General features: G+C 50.4%; 2 protein-coding genes across 4 annotated transcripts in view; one reads left to right on the top strand and one right to left on the bottom strand.

Annotated features, from left to right (window-relative positions):
- FYCO1 (FYVE and coiled-coil domain autophagy adaptor 1) overlaps positions 1 to 19,154 on the top strand; it is a 64,127-nt gene that overhangs the window by 34,791 nt on the left and 10,182 nt on the right. For all 3 annotated transcript variants that reach the window (XM_081160168.1, XM_081160170.1, XM_081160169.1), the window contains exon 15: positions 14,869 to 14,964. In XM_081160168.1, coding sequence (XP_081016294.1) covers positions 14,869 to 14,964 — 96 coding nt within the window. The remainder of the gene's footprint in view (positions 1 to 14,868; positions 14,965 to 19,154) is intronic.
- Positions 4,267 to 8,975, bottom strand: CXCR6 (C-X-C motif chemokine receptor 6). Its single transcript, XM_081160171.1, has 2 exons — positions 8,885 to 8,975; positions 4,267 to 6,149 (listed from the first exon to the last, which is right to left on the bottom strand). Exons 1-2 carry the CDS (start codon positions 8,966 to 8,968, stop codon positions 5,103 to 5,105), a joined length of 1,131 nt encoding a protein of 376 aa, XP_081016297.1. The 5' UTR covers positions 8,969 to 8,975; the 3' UTR covers positions 4,267 to 5,102.

Raw genomic sequence — 19,154 nt, 5'->3', positions numbered from 1 at the left:
GGCTCCTGGGTGCAGATGTTTCCTGGCGCACTTTCCATCCAGAGGGTTTTGTGACGCTCTTGCCAACTCGTACTGAAGCCTTTCTTCCTGCCCCGAATTGAGAGGTGGGCTGTCACGCAGGATTGCTGCTGCACGGAGGTGATGCGTTTATCTTCATGGGACTCTCGGCCCAGGAGGTTTTAGGCTTCGGTGTACCTCCATCCCCTGTGTTTTCTTACTAGAGAGCCACTGCACTTACTGTGTTGTAGCCTCAGGATAAAGCCAGCCCAGGAAAGCCCCTGCTCTGCTCACTGTCCTTCTGTGACTTTGGGCCTTTTCTTTTCCTTCTGGAAGCCCCCATCTCAGGATTCTTCCCTGACTACAGCAACCCTCGAATTCTTCCCAACCCTCATGGCCCACAGTGGTCCCCAGGGCGTGTTTCACTCTGCCATCATCACTTGGCACCTCCTTACTGACGGTGCCTCGACTCCCAGCCGGGTGGTGGTCAGGTGAGCAGGACTGTGCTCCGGGGCCTGAGAGGGCAACCTACACGAGAAAGTGACCCCCTGCAGCCCTCTCTCTCTCCCCACCCTCCTCTTTCCCAGTAGGAACGAAAACAAGGTGTTCTGACTGCTGACAAATACCGCCGTTTCTGCCACGGGAAATCAGGAAGTGTCCTGGAAAGGAAACTGCTAGCGCTGGCCCACGGCCTGCGAGGCAGGTCTGCGGCTGGCAGACGGAGCCTGTCCCATGTTTGTGTCAGTCAAGGGCCTGCCTCGCCTCACAGCCTCTTGGTGTGTTAGTTAGAGATAGACCCAAGCACCCAGTAGCTTTTTCTTACATTCTTTTTCTTCCAAGTTTAAATCCAGTCAAAACCACCAGGAGTGTGGGAAAATATGGGAGGTATAGAGTCTAGGATGTGTGTAAGCATCCCTGACAGGAAACTTTGAGAAAGAAATCAGCAAGTCCAAAGTCAGAAGTGGACCAGGAGGAATTAAACACTGTGTGAGCCCAGATCCATGGGGCAAGAAGGCTGCCTGGGAGCCATGTTGTGGAAGGCGGCTCTGTTGAGCACTGTCCCTGTGCCAGCAACTTTTACACATGGCCTCACTTGTCCCTGCCCAGCCCTTCACGAACTGGGGTTCCGATCCCCATTTCCCTTTTGGTGGAGGCGTGGAAGCCTCACGAGTTCAGATAAGTTGCTCCAGGTCATGTGGCTGTAAGTGTCAGAACTAGGCTGTGAGCCCGAACACCTCCTCCCGGTCCCATGGCCTTGAGGTTCACGTCGAAGAGCACAGCTCTCCTTGCCAAGTCCCCATTTCCCCATCTGCACATCAAAGACCTGCCCACCTTCCCCTGCCCCCATGGCCACCCCTCCCCCCACACACATTAAGTTGTCTGTCTTACTCTTCCTCTAGTGACAGGAAGAGGTCCCCAAATCCAGGCTCTTGGAGGCCTAGGAGGATGCTGCAGCCTCCCGGTGGCCTTTCCACACATGACTCAGAGCCAGAGGGGTGGCATGAAGCACCCTTCTTGGGTAAAAAGATGATACTCTTCAGAACCCTCCAGACGTGGCTGTAATACACACTCTCTCCCCACAGTCACCCAGGCTCACCCTCCACCATCCCCACTGGCTGTCTTCAGGACTGAGGTGGCAGGCAAAGAAGGAAAGCAAGCTCTGTCGGTGCTGGGCCTTGGGTCCCTTGGCCTGTGCTCAGCTTCCACCCAGTCGTGGCTTCCTGGAGCCTGGCCTCCCCTTCTGATGACTAAGTGACAGACTGCATGGCCATGAGAAGCTGGAGCTCCAGAGCCAGGCACACCTGGTCAGACCCTGACCTGCCGCCTCCAGGCTCCATGGTTTTGGGCACTGTGCACCTGAACTCAGTTTCCGCCCCTGTACAGGAGACGGAACAGCATCCGCCCCTCAGGTTCTTTGGGTTGGAGGTGAAAGGTGCACAAAGCACTGAGCCCAGGGCCTGCACCGGGGAGCCTTCTGTGGAGGTACCTTGGGCCTGGAAGCTGCACGAAACCTCTCTTAGCAACAGTGGAGGCAGAGAAAGGTTCTCTACTGGGGTCCCAGCCCTCATTCTGCTGTGCTTTGTGATGGTCCGCCTGCACTGAGAGGCGTAGGGCTGAGCTGTCATGTCTGCTGCTGTCTGCCCAGTACCTGGCACCTAGCAGCCCGCTTGTTTTCTCCAAGGAAAATCATCCCACATGCCCAGATGATACTGAGCTTAAACTCGCCCACAGAGCCTGGCTCTACCCGCAGAGCATCGTTGCTGGTAATTGCTTTAGAACTGATATTTTGTGGTCAAATGCTTTGGGCAGCTGTTACGGCTTTGTCACCAACCAGGAGATTTGATGCCTGCTATCTCAGAAACAAAATGAGAACAGGATATGGTCATGATGGTTAAGGTTAGGAAGCCATGTTGCGCTCGGGTTAACCCAACACCTCTGCTTCCGACAAGTAGAGCCGGCGGGCACCTCGGGCCCGGCAGCTGCACGGAACCTCTCTCAGCAACAGCGGAGGAGAGAAAGGTTCTTCACTGGCGGCCTAGCCCTCACTCTGCTGTCCACGCTTTTGGCAGGTATTAGTCTCTGAACTAGTTTCCTTGTCTGCTAAACGCTGTTGGCAGTTGCCGTGAACCAGGGATTCGGTACGTAGAGGCGGTGCTGCCTGTGGAGCCCCTCGGGAGAGAAGGCTGGGGTGAGCACCCTGACCAGTCCTGGGCCGCATGCTCTTTGCTCTGCCCCTACCCCTCCAGTGGAGGCAGCTTCGGGATTTTCTCTCCCACAGCACCATTTCCTCAGTCCAGAGTGCTCTCAGAGATCACCTGGGCTTCTCCCAGGCAGCCTCTGGCATCAGGGTCACCCTGTGTTCACATGGGATAGTGCGTCCCTCTGTGGTCTCTACCAGTGTTGGAAACATGGTAGGGAAAAGCACTTTCTTTACCTTCAGACTCTGAGGCCACACCCGAGGCAGACTGGACTGGACCAGGGCCCACATCCAACCTGGCCCCCTGCCTCTTACATGATGTGCTGGTGTGTGTGAGCAGAGGGGAGAACTGGGCAGGGGAGAAGAGCAGGTCTGAGACTGGAAACTTAGACTTCAGGGCTGTCATGTGGATGGAACGAAGTCAAGATGCAAAAGCCCTGTGACCTGCATGGGCTGTGCCAGTGTCTGTTGCCAATAATGAATGGTGTGTACCTAGGGGAGGAGTTGGAAAGTCATATCTACTGCCAGGTGTTGCAGGTAAGGGCCCAGAGAGTGTGGGATCCGTGAGTGACCTATGAACAGGAAGGTGCAGCTGCTCTGCTATTCCTGGGGACAGGTGGGCAGGTCTGCTAGGCTGTGGAGGGGCCGGTGCTGGGTCTACTCCTCTGTCACCATATATTTGACCCCCTTTACCCTCTTCAACCTCCCCTGACACCACTTCCCCTCTGGCAACCACCACTGTTGTCTTTGTCAGTGAATTCTGTTTGTTCATTTGTCGCTTTCCGGTTTATAATTCCATGTAGTGAGTGTCCTTTTCCATCTCCCTGACTTTGCTCAGCGTGATACTCTCCGGATCCATCCATGCTGTCACAGATGGCGGTATTTCACCTTCTATGGCTGAGTGGTAGTGCTAGTTCCTGCGAGAAAGAACAGTAACTCTGCCATTTCGGAGCCCTCCTACCCAAGAATGCAAACTGCTCAGTGTTTCGTGGGCATTGTCTCAAGTCCACACGCCAGCCCTGAGAGGTCAGCAGTGCTATGGTCCATGTTTCACCAAAATGAAAGAGGTGAAGAGATTACCATCCAGTCTTACCAACTAGTGAGGGACAGAGCTGGGATTCAGTCCTGGTCTATCTGAACCTCAAAACCACACTATCCAGACAGTTCTGGCTCGAGTCCCCTGTACTCTCTTTAGCTGTTGTCAGCTGGTTCTCTATTTCAGTGAGTGATTTGTGACTCATGAACCAGAGGCAACTTTAAGCCTATTGAGCAGATAGTTAGGATCCAGTAGACACGCACAGTGTCTGGCATTAATACCCTGCCTCATTCTGTGACCACATCATGGACTTTAAACAAATGCACCTCACATTTTGGGCAGGAGGTTAGAAACCACAGCGAAGAAGCTGGGTGATTTTCACCGGTATAGTCCACTTCCTTGGTAGAGCAGTGCCCTGAAAGTCTGCAGTTTTAACTCAGCTCTTGTTCTCTGGGCCCACAAATAATCTCTTGATACATTCCTGGCATACAACCTGAAAATAGAAGGGGCCCAAGGGACAAAAGTAGTTTGGAGACTTTTAAAAGTTTTATTTCTTAGTCATGAAAATCATATGCTGTTTGATATATGTGTATAAGAATTATATATACATATATGTGCATAAAGAATTTGTATGTGTATGTGTGTGAGAGGTGTATGATAATTCAGTTTTAAAATGAGCAGACCCACCAAAGACTCCATCTCAGAAACAATTCTTAGATGCATGATAGTCTTAAACTCAGCTGTGCACAGTTTTCCAGCATTCTGTGGACCACTGGAACTCGTGGCCAACTAATTTGTTCTGGTCTGTTCATAGTCCCTGATGCTAGTCCTTCCAGAATTAATCTCAGAATAAAAGCATCTACCTGTGTAAAAGTCAAACGAAAGGGGAGGCCTCATCTGTGCAGTGCCTGCCTATTGAGGTCAGAGCCACATGGGCCAGCAGTTTCATCGCCGCTCTCATCCCTGCCTCCCAGTAGCCAGAACAATCTTCTGAACTCAGTGTCTCCTGCTCTGAGCAGCTTTGTTTGTCATGCTCCCCTCTTCAACCTTCAGTCTGTCTCAGTGAAGGAGGACCTGAGGTTTTTAGAGCCACACGTCATTCCCCTTGGTGTCAGGATTCTTGGGGATGGAGGAAGGAATCCCCTTACTGTGTTTAGACTCCCCTTTGAGCTTTAGGCCTGGGTGTTCACGGAGAGAGCAGATGTGTTCATGCCCGAGAAGAAGCATTGCACACCAGCTGCAGCATTTGGTTACTTACTTCTCCATGAAAATGCACAAAGCTATAAACAAAGCCTTCCTCATTGCAGCCAGAGGACACAGCCACCTGTGCTCCCGCAAGTTTCCGAGCAGCGTCTCCAAGCGCCGCAAGACCTACAGCTGGGACATGCTGGTGGCCTCCGCGTGCTGGGAGGTAGAAAACATCTTGGAAGTGCCCTCTGAAGACTTCTGCTGGCTTGAGGCCCCCAGGTAAGGGAGGCAGCCAATGTCTTTCACAAGTTGCCAGAAGTTCTTCCGAAACTTCAGGCCAACAAAGGCATAGAGCACAGGGTTAAGGCAGGCCCGCAGGTAAGCAATAGCCTCCGTCACTAGGATGGCATAGTGGTAGCTGGTCATGACGTGGTACTCCCAGCTTGTGCTGCCTATGAGCTTCACGAGGGTGAAGGGCGTCTGGGTCAGCAGGAACACGGCCACCACCAGGAAAATGATCTTGAGAGACTTGTGGTTCTGGAAGCCTCGGGCATGAAGCAGGGTCTTGATTATGACTGAGTAGCAGACAATCATGGTGAGCAGTGGCAGGAAGAACCCCAGAGTCATCTGGGTAGCAAGAACCACAGTGGAAATCTCCTCATCGTGGTAGCCACAGACCCACTTGTCAAAATGGTGGATGTTGCCATAGATGATCTGTGGCAAGGAAAGCAGCAGGGAGACCACCCAGATGCACCGGCAGATGGCCTTCCCCCAGGTCATCCTCTTCCCCTTCTGATTATAGGCCTTTGTGGCCCGAACCACTGCGATGAAGCGGTCCACGGTGATGCACACGAGGATCAGCATGGACGTGTAGAAGTTGAAGGTATAGATGCCCAGCAGGATCTGACACATCAGCTTGCCGAAGACCCATTCGTGGATACCTGCATAGGCCCAGAAGGGCAAAGTGCAGACGAACACCAGGTCGGCCAGGGGCAAGTTCATCAGGAACACGTCTGTCAGGCTCTTCAGCTTCTGGTAGAAGATGTATATGACCAGCACCAGAGCGTTGCCCAGCAGGCCGCAGATGAACACGGCCAAGTACATGCAAGGCAGAAAGAGCTGCTTGAACTGCAGGAAGTTACTGTGCCCTTGGCTGCTGGCATTGGAAATGTTGAGCTCTTGGTATTCATTGTAGTCGTAGTAATCCATAGTGTCTGTTCTGACAAACACCTGTGAGTCAAAACACAGGAATTATATTTGGGGCTGAGGGTCCACACCTGTCTTCCCATTGTCCCCTTGCCCACATTTAGGGGGCAAATAGTCATCTCCTAAACCCACCACTGTTGAGCTCTGAACCTGCTCAGGCTAGTACACTGGAGATTGCCAGTTCAACGGGGAAATTGTTCAACGGGGACAAGGAATTCCTCATTAATCCTGCAGTTCTTAGCATGTCACCCATCTGGGAGACCACGCATGATCTCTAAAGTCGTGTATCAGAGGGCACCTGTGGTGAAGTGGGGACAGTGCTCTTTGGAAGAACAGCATAGCAGGGCCTGTCTATACCTGCCCATGCCTCACGGCACCTGCCCGCCCATCCTGTGTCCCATTTGCTGTAAAATTAGACCCCGAACTACTCGTTGTGAAAACTAAGGCACATATTCCCCTCCCAGGGGGCCCCTCCCTGGTCAAGGAGGCTGGAGACCAGGAGGTGTATAGAGGGTGGCCAGGACTCTTCTGCCTCGGAGGCCATCCCACCTCCCTTTCCTTGCTCTCAGTCCCATAGATCTTACAAGAATGGATAGAAAAACAAGGCATAGAAAAGCACTAGGCTGCCCAGTACTTGGGCTGAGCTGGCCCCCTGACCAGGGAATGGGAGTTCTCCTCACATCCCAACCCCAACCCCAGCTTTCCCCTTCATCGCCTTTCCCAGTTACGACATGGCACCATTGGAGCCTCAATTCCTGAAGTTTTCTTGACCTTCAGGCATCTCTTCAAAAATAGGTTTCCCCTGAAGGGACCATGGCTCTCGTGTTTAGACCAGCAGTCTAGGCTGAGTGGTCTCCTTTAACAAGTGAAGACCTGGTTGAAATGGGATGCCAGCTGGGCAGGTGGCCAGATGCTGGTGGCTGGCCTCACAGTGAGTCTTGTAGCAAAGCCCAAATAGCTATCTTTTTTGCCTGCGGCTCAGCCCTTCAAGGCCTACACACTTTCCTTTAACCATTCTCTGTCCTGTGACCCTGCTGAGGACTACAAGCAGGACACAGAGATGATGTAACCCGTGGCGGGGGCGTGGACGCCTGTAGTAGCACCAACCTTGGAGTGCCAATGCCTATAGATTGGCAGCACACAGTGGCTCATTTCTAGGCACCTGGTGCCATACCTTGCCAGGACCTCAAAAAGATAGTGTTGTTATCTTTAACTAAAACACAGGTATTCTCTATTGCACATTTCAAAGTAGGAAGGAGGCAGATATTTGGATTAGCAAAGTCAAGGTATCAACCGGCCAGACACAGGCATGTAAAAGGAGACATCATCTCTCCTGTCTGATCTCAGAGACTTTCTGACTGGCAAGGGCCTCGGCCCTGGTGCTGCTCCTCTGTCTTTCCAGGGAACAAAGTGCCCTTTCTCTGCAAGGAAGGACCTTGCCTTTGGGTGATACTACTCAGTAAAAAGTCCCTGCTCCTAGACCACAGAATGATAGCTCTCAGAGTGGTAGGCCAGCTTGCAGGCATGGTCCCCTGCCAGCTCCCCGGGCTGCGGGGTTAGGCAGGTCAGGTGACGGGTGTGTGTGTCTGTGCCTGCTTCCCATGGGGCAAAAACTTGATTTTTCATCATTGAGAAGATGAAGCAGGCAGCTTTGCTTTCCTTAAGAGTAATGTCAACTTTATTCTTGACTTTTTTAATCTTCCTATTAATGACTGTTGCTGGATCCTTACGCTAACGTTACCTGTCTCCTCAAAGGGCCCGTGCAGGCTCATTTTTGGTAATTAATGAACTTTAAGAGTCTTAACAGATTGGGACTGCACAGTTCTGTGCAGATAGAGTGTAAAAAGTTACTTTCCCTTCTAGAAATGGGAAAACACTCACTTCTATAACCAAAGTCTATGTTGATTTCTGAAAATTAAAAAGAAAGTAACATATGCAGCTTTGGAGGTAATGTAAATGTCTGATAATTTAAAAAATAAGCTAATTGTAACTCAGACAGAATGGAATATAACTAATGTTTAGGAAGTGCTCTTAATATTTTGAAAGACATGATACTTTTAAATTGGCTCAAGAGCATGTAAACACAGAATTAGTATCATCTGTTACTGTTACGGTGAGTAGGTGACCAGGGATATAGAATTGATCATGGTTCTTAACCTTTGATCAACCCCTTTGAGAATCTCAGAGGCCACAGACCTTTCCTCAGAAATATTATACACACCTGCATTCTGGGGGTTCGTGAGCCCGCTGACTGCCACATATTGACAACCCTAGTTTAAGAATCCATGATAAGCAATAGGGTTTTTACTATATTTTTTAAAACAGAAAAATGACCAGGTTTTATTAGCAGTTCGCTCTGGCTGGTGGAATTAGGAGTGACTTATTTCCCTCATATTTTCCAAAATTTCTGTAGTGGTAAACTGTATTCTGAGATAGCAGCCTGTCTTATTAAATGCGAAAGAAACAAAAACAGAAAGGTCATTCAGTGAACAAACATAGACAGTGACTCTCCTCATCTCCCCAGAGGGTCTGACTGTGCCAATTACTCCCAAGACCTTCACTCACAAGCACTTACTGTGTGCCCAGGACCGGTTAAGTCATTTCCCAATCCTCTGGCCCTCAGCAGCAAACGGCAGAGATGGAGTTTGAACCTAGAGCAGTTGTGCTTTAAAGCCTGGGCATCACCCCGGACTGCTGCCCGAAGGAATCAGGGAGAGAGCCCTGGCTTTTACCTATAAGGAGGAAAACAAATGACTCACCCGCAGCAATACTCTATCGGTTTGTTCCAGAAATGAGCTTCGCCCAACAGCAGGGCCTACCTCTGCCTCTGTGATGTGGTCCATGTTTCCGCTGAATAGTTTTGAAGAACCCTCGGTTGGTGATTGAAATAGACCCAACCCATCTTGCAGATCAGAATTCACATGACCAGCCTGCACCCATGTAATTTGGGGTCAAGGATAGGTAGCTGTGGCTCCGTTACTGAGAACCCCCGTCCCCTAGCTGGCGACTGACTCTTCTGCCAGGAGTGAGAGGGCCTTTATTTATAAACTGAAGGGAAGCAATAAGTATTTCTGGCTCTGGCAGTCCACTGATGATGGCATTTGTACCTTAAAATCATTCACTAGTCATGCGTCTTTTTGGAACAGTTTGGGCCTTGACCAATGCAGAGTCCATGCTCTGGCCTGGGTTCTCTGATTGCTTGCAGCTCCAACGTGGTAGCCACTGATTCTCAGACCTGCAGAGCAGGTGTCCCCATTTTATAGATGAGAACACTGAGGATCATAGTTGAACTAACAGCCCCACGTACACACAGTTCAGAACTGGCACTTCCAGGCTACAAACCCAGTTCTCTGTCATTGCCAAGACCAATGAGCCAGATGACTTCTTGGTGACAGCAGATCTGCCCCCTAAACCCACACCGCTTGGGCCCCTCTGTGGGCAGTACTTACCCACCCTACTTATCCCGGCCAGAATCATCTGGTTTTCTGCACTGCCCTCTCTATTTCTGCAACTCCCTAGATACTGAACACCTTGATTGCATTATAGTTCTAGTTGGTCTCCATGGTCCAAAAATGCTGGTACTTCTGGGAAATAACACGTGGAAGGCAGGAGTTGGAGGAATGACTGCCTGGGTCACAGTCCCCAGTGCCTCTGTGGGGAGGATACTATACTAGCTAGAAATGTGGACTGCATTTCTCCTCTCCTGGAAGCAGCTACCCTCTCGCTGAGTCACCAGGCCTCCCTTCCCTGATTCTGCACTCCCGTCCAGCTTGTTTTCTGCCAAGGCTGGTACTCTGCCCTACCTGCTAGGCAGACCCTCTCCTGTGGCTCTTCCTGAGGGCAGGGTGTCAGGCATTGGGAGCAGGGGCCAGAAGCAGCCCAGGGTCTAGAGACTAAACAGGCTCAGTTTGACTAGGATTCGGGCCCTGGGCTGGATGTGTCTGCGTACAGCCATCTAATTCTCGTCACAGATGTTTTTTGCCTAAGAACATACCTGTCCCCAGGAGTTACCCAGGACCTCACTGGCTGTTCCCTGTGCTCTTTCCGAATATGGGACAATCCTAGGGGCCCTGATGAAAGATCTGAAGATGTCTAGTGGATTTCAAGTCTTTTTTGAATGAACTGGTTCAGACTATTCTTTCCACCAAACCAGTGCAAATGAACGAGGTGTCCCTGAGGGCAGGAAGCATTATGTAGTGTGGAATGTAGATGAGTCCAGGGGCCTATGGACAGACAGATGAGCCAACGGAGAGGCTAAACCAAATGCTAGGGGGAGGTGGGCCAGAGTACCCATCCTTCTGAAAGACGTCTTTTGGGACAAGACATCCCTTCACAGTGAGGCAGCCTGACATTTTAGAATCTTCAGGCTTTGAGAGATGAGTTTTTTTCAGGGATACGCCGACCATGTCACTTAGGATCAGTTCATGAGGCAGAGTTTGAAGGACCTGAGCCTTGTCTCACGCGCTCAGCCGTGCTCTTCGTGCTTAGTGATGACCTGTGCTCCACGGGGAAGCCGGGTCTCGACCTGCTGCCCTGCACACTGCGTGGGGGGGGGGGGGGGCGGGGGGTGATGTGTGTGTTTGAGAGAGCATGACCGCATTGGTTGTATCTATTCTCCTTGGGAACTGCTCCAGTGAAAAACTCACGCCTCAGTTGGAGGAATGGAGCTGCTCACAATTTGGGGCGCAGGATTTTATTTCAGCCACTTCATAAAGGGCCTTTTGTTATCTGCCAGTTCGCAGTGCTCATTGTTTCAAGGGCATTACTTTCCTTGGAAACAAAACTCTAAACTACTCAAGAGCAAGTACCCAGTCCCAGGCCTTGGGTTTCCCTGGAAGGCTTGCACTGTTTTCTAAACAGTTGAGGGAAGAGTAAAAGGGAAATGGCAGCCGAGCCAGCTGCACATTTATCCTGAAGTCAGACCGTATTGACCTGCTTCCTTTTCCTGAGCCCCTGACGTCCTCCAGCCAGACCTATAGTTAGGAGGCGAGGACCTGGGATGAGGCAGGGACTGTTGCTGGCAAAGGCTGACTGCGAGACATTGTTGGGTGCCAGGGCTGTTGAGGGCGAGTTACCGGAGCCTAAGAAAAGTAGCCTAACCAGAGGGCTGCCAAGGGGTTGGGTGTGGCTGGCTCGTTGGCGCCCCCAGGTGTCAGTTGTGAGAATGGGCCTGCAGGTTTTCATGTTGTGTCAGACCATAGTTACCAAGTAATCAGAAATCAAAATACCAGGAATGCTGTTCTTCACTTGGTTTTTAGGCAAAAGGAAACCGGTGACTAAAAAAAAAACTACTAGGAATTTACTTTAATTGTAAAACAAAAGGATGCCCCTGATCCACAGTGGATGTGGTCCACACAATGACTCAGCCCAACCTTCCTGTTTAATAGGGCCACCTGCAGTGACTGGCACATCCTGTGTCCTTGCTGTTCAGCACAGTGGCCACTAGCCTATGTGGCTCCTGAGCATTTGAAGTGTGGCCACTGCAACCAAGGAGTCACACTTTGGGACTTTCAAAAAATGTTGATGAATTTGAATTTCAATAGCCACATACAGCTAGTGGCTACTGTATTGGACAGTGCAGTTGTAAACCAGAGACCTCTGCAGCTCACATGAGACTGTGCACAGATGCAGGCTGACCTGGGGGACCATAGGACTCTCATCAGTCAGAGCACCTCTGCTAACTGTGCTGGGCTTGGCCAGGCAGAGGAGGAGATGAAGCTCCCTGAGGAAGATTGTCAGCAAGACACTCTGGCCATAGGGGCCTTGTAGGCATCCATTCCTGCTCCAGCCAATCCAAACGAGCAAGGAATCTGCTCTGCAGCAGTCTGCAGAATTGCCGTTGTACAACAATTCTATAAAAAGGCAAAAGCATTTTGACTTGTGAGAGGAAACCACTAGATTGCAGCTGCAGACACCAAGGTGGAGGGACCTCACCGTGACCCCTGGTCCATGCAGGCATGAACCCCTGGACTGTATTGCTGGGGACTTCTTGGCATCCACCTCCTCTATGGTCACCACTTTCTTCTTAGTTGGTTCTAAACTGGAGCCCTGGTCATGTCCTCCACTAGGGGCATTTGAGACCAAAAACCTCCTTAGCCTGAGGCACATAATCCAGACACTGAGCACAGGCTGTGTGCAGGGCAGGTGCCCAGGGATGCCGAGATGAGCACCCTCAGGGTGGAGCAAGTTGACATAGATGGGTGTGCCTCAGGAAGGTTCAGCCGGACCCGCCATAGGCTCAGGGACGGAAAGTCCGCGGGAAAGTGCGGCATGCCGTCCTCCCTGTGAGGCCGCTGTAGGTAGTGGCAGGCCCACATGGCTGGGCATGGGAGGGGAAGGTCACCTGTGGGCAGTGAGTTTGTCTCACTTCTTTTCTGAGAAAAACATCAATGACAACAAAAGGGAATTGGTCTGGTAGGGTATAGGCTGCCCCCTAGTGGCTGTGCTTTTGTTCTTGCCATTCTCACATTTTTTAATCCTTCGACATCTTGCAAGTTGCTTGGACGTGTTCTACTGCATCCCACAGTAAGAATACGTGCTACATTGGCTACCTGGGTGTGGACATGGGTAGACGTAAATCCAACCAGAGCCTCGTAAGACAAAACATACCCTCGCTGCCTGCATTGACTGTTTCTAATCTGTTTTTCTATGTTGGCCATAACTTACTAAATTGATTCACAACCACTAAGTGGGTCATGACCCACAGTTTGAAAATCTATTGAAAAGACAACTGTGCCCCTAATCATTACCTTCCACACTGCATCGCCCAGCCAGGCACCCTCGCCCCTCGGCCCCTCCCCGCCTCACGTGGCTCCCTCACGCAGGGCTGATTCCCACTCTGGGAATCATCTGCTTGCAGGTGGCTGGCAGTTTTCAGTTGTCTGTCATCGTGATGGCCAGAGAGGGGAGATGCAGGAGGAGAGGGAATAATAGGTAAGGACATCTTTTATCCTAAGCGTGGGAAGGCTGAGAGAACTGGCTGCGGTTTTCAGAGTCTGTTTCAGCATATGCTATTTATCTTTCTGTTTATGGCGTTTCCACTGTGGACCAGGATAAGAGCAAGTGAAATGAGGCAGGCCTGAGTGGCCTGGGCCTGCCGCCTCTCCCCTGGCCCATCTCTTGAGCTGCTTCTTGCACAGACATCCTGTGGTTCTGTTTGTCCCAGGGTGAGAGGTGGGCATCCTGGAAGCCGTGGTTAGAAGACCAAAAAGAAGGAGGCATGCAGGGAGGGGGTCAGAGGTGGGGCTGGCTGGGGAGGAAACGGGCCAGCAAGTGACAAGGCCTGCCCTTGGTGGCAGCAGGTACCCCGGGACGTGTTCTTGCTGCACCTTCCCTGGGAAGAGTAGAGAAGGCCAAGCGGACTAAACAAAATGCCTTCTCCAGGACCTCTGAAATTTACACCTTTTCAAGCCAGCAGAACCTGGAGTGCATCTGGTTCCATCTCCTCACATTTGGAGAAGAGAAAACTGAAGTCTCGGGGAGGAAAAGGCTTACCCAGAGTCATACAGTTAGTCCTAAAGCCAAGATGAATCACCTTGGGCTGATGAGAGCTGTGCAGAGACAGCCCTGACCAGGCCCCTGATGCTAGTGGGTATCTGGTGATCTAGGCAGCCCTCACCACCACCACACAGCAGCACCCCGAGCGCAGACTCCCACATCCAGCGGCCGAGAGGTGGGAGCTCTGTGGCGGAAGGATGCTGCCAGGCTGGTGGCAAGCAGGCGTGATGCCCAAGCTATCCAAATGAATCCAGATCTTGAGGTCAGAGATTTCTCAAGAGGACAGAGCCTCCTCCTGTGCAATGCCTGTCCTCCTCCAGCACAGAGAGACCTTGTAAGTTGGCAGCAAATAGTCTGACTTGGTGTCTGAGGAAAGCCTGTTAGAGGTGAAGGTCGCCATAGTCTATCATGGGACGTGGATCTGCTAACCTAGCATCTGCTACTTCATGTGTGACTTAAGGTCCTCCTCCTTCAAGGATCTGTTCCCGATTCTTTTCTTGATTTTGTCAGTAGGGGTTAAAAATGTTCTGTGGTCAGATGCTAGAGTTAAAATGTATTAGATGACTTGGCTGCAGGACTTCTCAGAGCCTTGAATTCACTGTGACTTTAAAGTATGCTGTGACTTTCTGAGAGTATGTGGTGCCCCCTCCCCCTGGTCCCAGTGGCCCACCAAGCCCACTTTGGGAACCGTGGGCTGACTGTACTGCTAAGTAGCTTTCACTGCGGTTTCTCTGCACAGTTGATAGTGTGTCATGAGGGAAAGAGAAGATACAGCTTTGGTCTGATCCCTCTGTCCATGTCTCTGTACCATGGCCTTCCTCTTGGCCCATACCATTACCTACCCCATTAGCTCTAGGTGCCTGTTCTTGTTTCCAGAGGTGGGCCAGAGTGGGTTTATCTAGTCACAGCCTGGTGCTGAGAAGGCAGGATCCACGGTTTTGCTGACTCATCCGGTTGCTGTAGCTCTGCTGGTGTGGGGTGAGGGGGTGATCCGTTTTTGTTATGGTCATCTCGTCTCCACACCCATGGGGAAGACATCAGGGAAATCACTGCAGCCCTGTTGTCCTCACCCCGTCCAGTGGCCCTCTGCCCATGGAGTATGCTGGGCCTGTCGCATGATCTTCGGGATTGAAGGATTCCCATGGGGTCTCAGATTGGCTATGTGATTCTAAGACTATGGACTTCAGGGTGTGGGACTCTGTGTGCTGATAGCTAAATGGCTGTGTTCTTGTTTGTGACATTCCAGGGACACTACATCAAATTCGCTAACCCCCGAGGACACTGAAGACATTACCTTGGGGCAGGATGCTGAAATCTGCTTGCTGAAGTCTGGGGAGCTGATGTAAGTGCCTGTCCCTGAGCCAGGGCTTCACATTCAAGGCAGAGGAGCCTGGCCTTGCCAGTGCCAGAGCTGGAAAGCACCTGCAGGCTCTGACTGGGCACTGCTGGTGGCTTTCAGTGTGTGCTCTTTTTAGGTATAATTTATATACAGTAAAACTCCCTTTATAGTGTGCAGTGCTTGGACTTTGACAAATAATAGTGTCTAATCACGAGTCATCCTGCTCAGCCCCACACCCAGCTCAGCCAGCAGCTCATATGATCCCAGGGACCTCAAAGCCTAACCAGCTATGCTCCCCATTTTTGCCAAAGAGGAAGCCTAGGTCTAGAAAAGAAAAGTGATGATTTGCCCCCATGAGGCCACTCATGATGAAGATACAGACCAGGTCCATCACCCCCAAAAGTTTCCTATCCCCTTTATATTCATCCCTCTCCCATGGCTATACCCTATGTTCTCCTTTTTTGAAAAAACTTTGTTTTCTTATTGTTAAAGCAATATATTTTAATTGTAGAAAATTAGTAGAGATAAGTAAATCACATTGGTATGTAGTCTTCCAGCCTTTTTATACATACAAACGTAATTTTAATATAAATATTGTACATATTAAATTTAACATTGCATGAGTACTTCCCCATAGCATTCTCTTTCTCCACTGTCGTGTCCAGTGGCTGCATCACTGCACAACAGACCTTGAATAGATTCAGCCACTCATTCACTGATACTTATTCAGCACCTCCCGTGTGTCAGGTACTGTTCTAAGTCCTTAGAGTACATCAGTGAACTGCCCGGAGAAAGAGCCCTGCCCTCGTGTTCAATCTATTGTCCAGGAGGGCTTAACAAACAATAAACACGAGTAAGTAAATTATATAGTATGTTACAAAGTAGTGCTTGCTATGGAGAAGAAACAGAGCAGGATAAAAAGTCAGAGGAATTTGCAGCTTTGAAGGAGTTGCCATGCAGATACATGAGGTAACATTCAGGCAGAGGAAACAGTCAGTGTAAAGGCCCTGGGGCACGTTCAAGGAATAGGGTAAAGGCCAGGGTGGCTGAAGCAGAGAGAGCGAAGGAGACCTACCTAGTCAGAGAGGGTCGTTCACATCACATCAGACCTTGTTGGCCATTGTAAGGACTTTGGTTTTTAGTCTGAGGGAAATGGGAGCCCCCATATTAGGTTTGGAACAGAAGAGTGACAATCTAATTTACATCTGAAAAAGGATCACTCTGGTTGCCACGTGGAGCATGACTATGGAGGGTCGAGGGCAGAGTATGGAGACCAGTAGAATTTACATTTATGATGTGAGTCCTGTGGACAGTAGACTTTTATTGAAGATTATATTTGAGCAGAGATAGCAAACCCTGGATTTGTCTTTTTGAGCATCTCCTTTTGGGAGACTGGGTATTGTCCTTTACCGAACATATAGTGTCTAGAAAGGTTAAAATGACTAAAAGTACAATCCCAATAACAGTGCAATGGGAGAATTCTGGAACATAAATTATAAGATGACCCAGCCTTGGTGCGGTGTTCTGTCAGTAAGTGACTGCACATAATGTAACATTTCATGTTACAAGAAAGACCTCTTTTCCATGGTGAACTTCCCTACCTACTCTCAGATTCTCTGAAAAATGTAAATATTAGAAAAGGCCTTTTGTACTATAATTAGAAATAAAACTTAATACATGGAAAAATGTTTCATGGAATTAAATTTTCACAAAGGTGAATGACTCAGAGCAGAACTGTTCTTTTTAGAGCATTTGGGTTTTTTAATCATTGATTAGTCTTCTCATTGGCATAGCTTTGGGGAGAGTTTCCATCCATCCCCCAGCTTTGGAGGTAGGCCGAACTCTTAGCACCACCACTTGCTGCTCAGTCTTGGGCAGGTTGCCTAACCTCTCTGAGCTTTAGTTTCCAACTTTGTATTAAAGAGGTCAGTAAGTTGTTTTCTCCAGGAAAGGCACAGTTGAGGAGATGAGACTGGCCCTACCCCACAACACTCCTGTGTTGCAGCCCCGAGCTAACGTGCTGCTTCTGGAGTTGCTTGACACAGGAGGGGGCGCCACTCAGTCAAGACAGGCAGCATCAGGGAGACTTCCCCATTAACGTCAAGTTCATCCTCTCATGTCATCTCCACACCAGTCAGGAAGCAGGCATGGTTGTCTCTGTTTGCATATGAGGAGACTGAGGCTTAAGAGAGGGTCAGCCCTGCAGCAGTAAGAAGTGAGGCAGGCACCAGAACCCAGGTCACTCTGGCTCCACACCCCACTCTTCACATCACATCTGGGTCCTACAGAGGGCCCTGCAAGCAAGGAACTCACTGTCACTAAACCCTTCAAACTTCTGGAGGAGGCTCTTACCCACCTCATGAGAGAACCAGGAACACAGCCCCAAGAAGCCTTTCTCCGCAAGGCCATCATACCAGCCCTGCATTAAAGAGTGTCAGGGGAGGGGGAAGACAAGACGGTGGTGGAGTAGGTAGAAATTGCACTCACCTCCTCCCAGGACCAAACTGGAATTAAACTAAAATATAGAACACCTTACCTGAATAATCAACTGAAGACTAGCAGAACAGTCTTATAGCCAAGGATTTATAGAAGAAGCCACATTGAGACTGGTAGGAAGGGCTGAGACTCCAAAAGGGCTGGCCCATACCCATGAGTGAGGCTAATATTCCAGAGGGATATCTCAGCTGCCAAGATTGACCCCTAAGGAGCAAGGCTCTCAACCTTGCACCAGGCTCCCAAGCCCAGAGTACCAGAGCTGGGAAAGAGGCACCCACATAATATCTTGCTGTGAAAATCAATGGGGATTCTGTCCACCAAGGAGACACAGGATTCTGCTTGAAACTAAGGTGCCCTCTTAAAGGTCCAGCACATAAAATCTCGTTCATAGATACTCACCCTGGGCTCCAGAGAAGAGAAGGCAGAGGGACTCAAGTTCTGTGAGGAGAGACTGGGGTTTGTGGCTCCAGAGAGAGAGCTCAAGGAACAGCCACCAGGGTCTCTGTCCTGAGTCTCTCACATTGTAGATGCTCTCTTGGGTGGAGTACTCCTCTCCATACAGCATCAGTCTTGGAAAATACAATAGCCCCACCCTCCAGACTCCCTGATGCCCTACACAGCAGAAGTCACATCCTATAGAGGAGTCAGCTGCCTGGGCCCTGAGTGTAGAGGTCGGGGCAGACTCAGGGAGTGTCAGTGACTGAGTTGTGTGGCTCTGGGGTGGAGGCCACTCCTTCCCCAAGCCTGACCAGCGCCTCCCCCTCACATGAGAGGCAGAATTTGCGACAGACTGGGTTGTGTGGCTCTAAGATGGGGTCCATTTTTTCCTCTCACGCCCAACCGGTGCAGAGCCCTCACTTCACACAGCCAAATCTTAGTTTATTTGGGCCTGATAAAATCTGCAGGCCTCACTCTGATGACTCCCTAAAACTCTGCCCCACCACAAAGGTCTGCAGGCACCCAGCAGGTGGCAGCTAGTCTTATTATACCCTGGGACTTTTAGTGAGTGGCCTCAGACCCAGCACTGACATCAAGTTTGAACCTATATCAATCTGGTGAACTCCACCCACTGAGAACCTACATCTTGCAACTCAAGTACCGCCAGAGGCTTTTTTAGTGACTGAGTGTAACAGGCAGCTGCAAGGTAGAAGCAAATCTCAGAGTGCCCTGCATCTTTTGCTGACCTGCCCCCAAGCTCAGTGCTGGTGAAAGCCAGCGTTAGTGCACAATTGAGTCCTTCCTACACACATTCAGGCCCAGCAGAGGCAGCCACAAACGATGGATTGTTTTGTAGCTCCAAACAGATTGCCCAGGGCCAGTCACAGGTAGCATCTGACATTGACTTGCACCAGAGTCCCTCCCAAGAGGCACCAGAACCTAGTGGCAAGCTTCAGAAAACATCAGAGCAGGATCCAGTTACCTTCACAAGCAGCACATCCAAAGGGATATCTCGGCAGGCACCAGACCCTGCTGAGGTGAATTTCATTTCATGTGGCCAGCTGCTGTATAGCATCTTGTACACTGTGATCAGGGTCAGTCCTCACAGTTAGCCAGCCTGAGGGTTGGCCCATGCATAAACAGGCAAATAGGAATTAAGACTCAATTAAAACAGGAGGGCTAACATAACCCACACAAGGGACATTCCTAGAGCACCCAGCTCCAGTGATCAAGGAGACAGTGACACCGGGTCACACCTA

Source organism: Miniopterus schreibersii, assembly GCF_964146895.1.
Source record: "Miniopterus schreibersii genome assembly, chromosome: 15".
NCBI lineage: Eukaryota > Metazoa > Chordata > Mammalia > Chiroptera > Miniopteridae > Miniopterus > Miniopterus schreibersii.
This window is presented reverse-complemented; position numbering and strand designations above follow the sequence as displayed.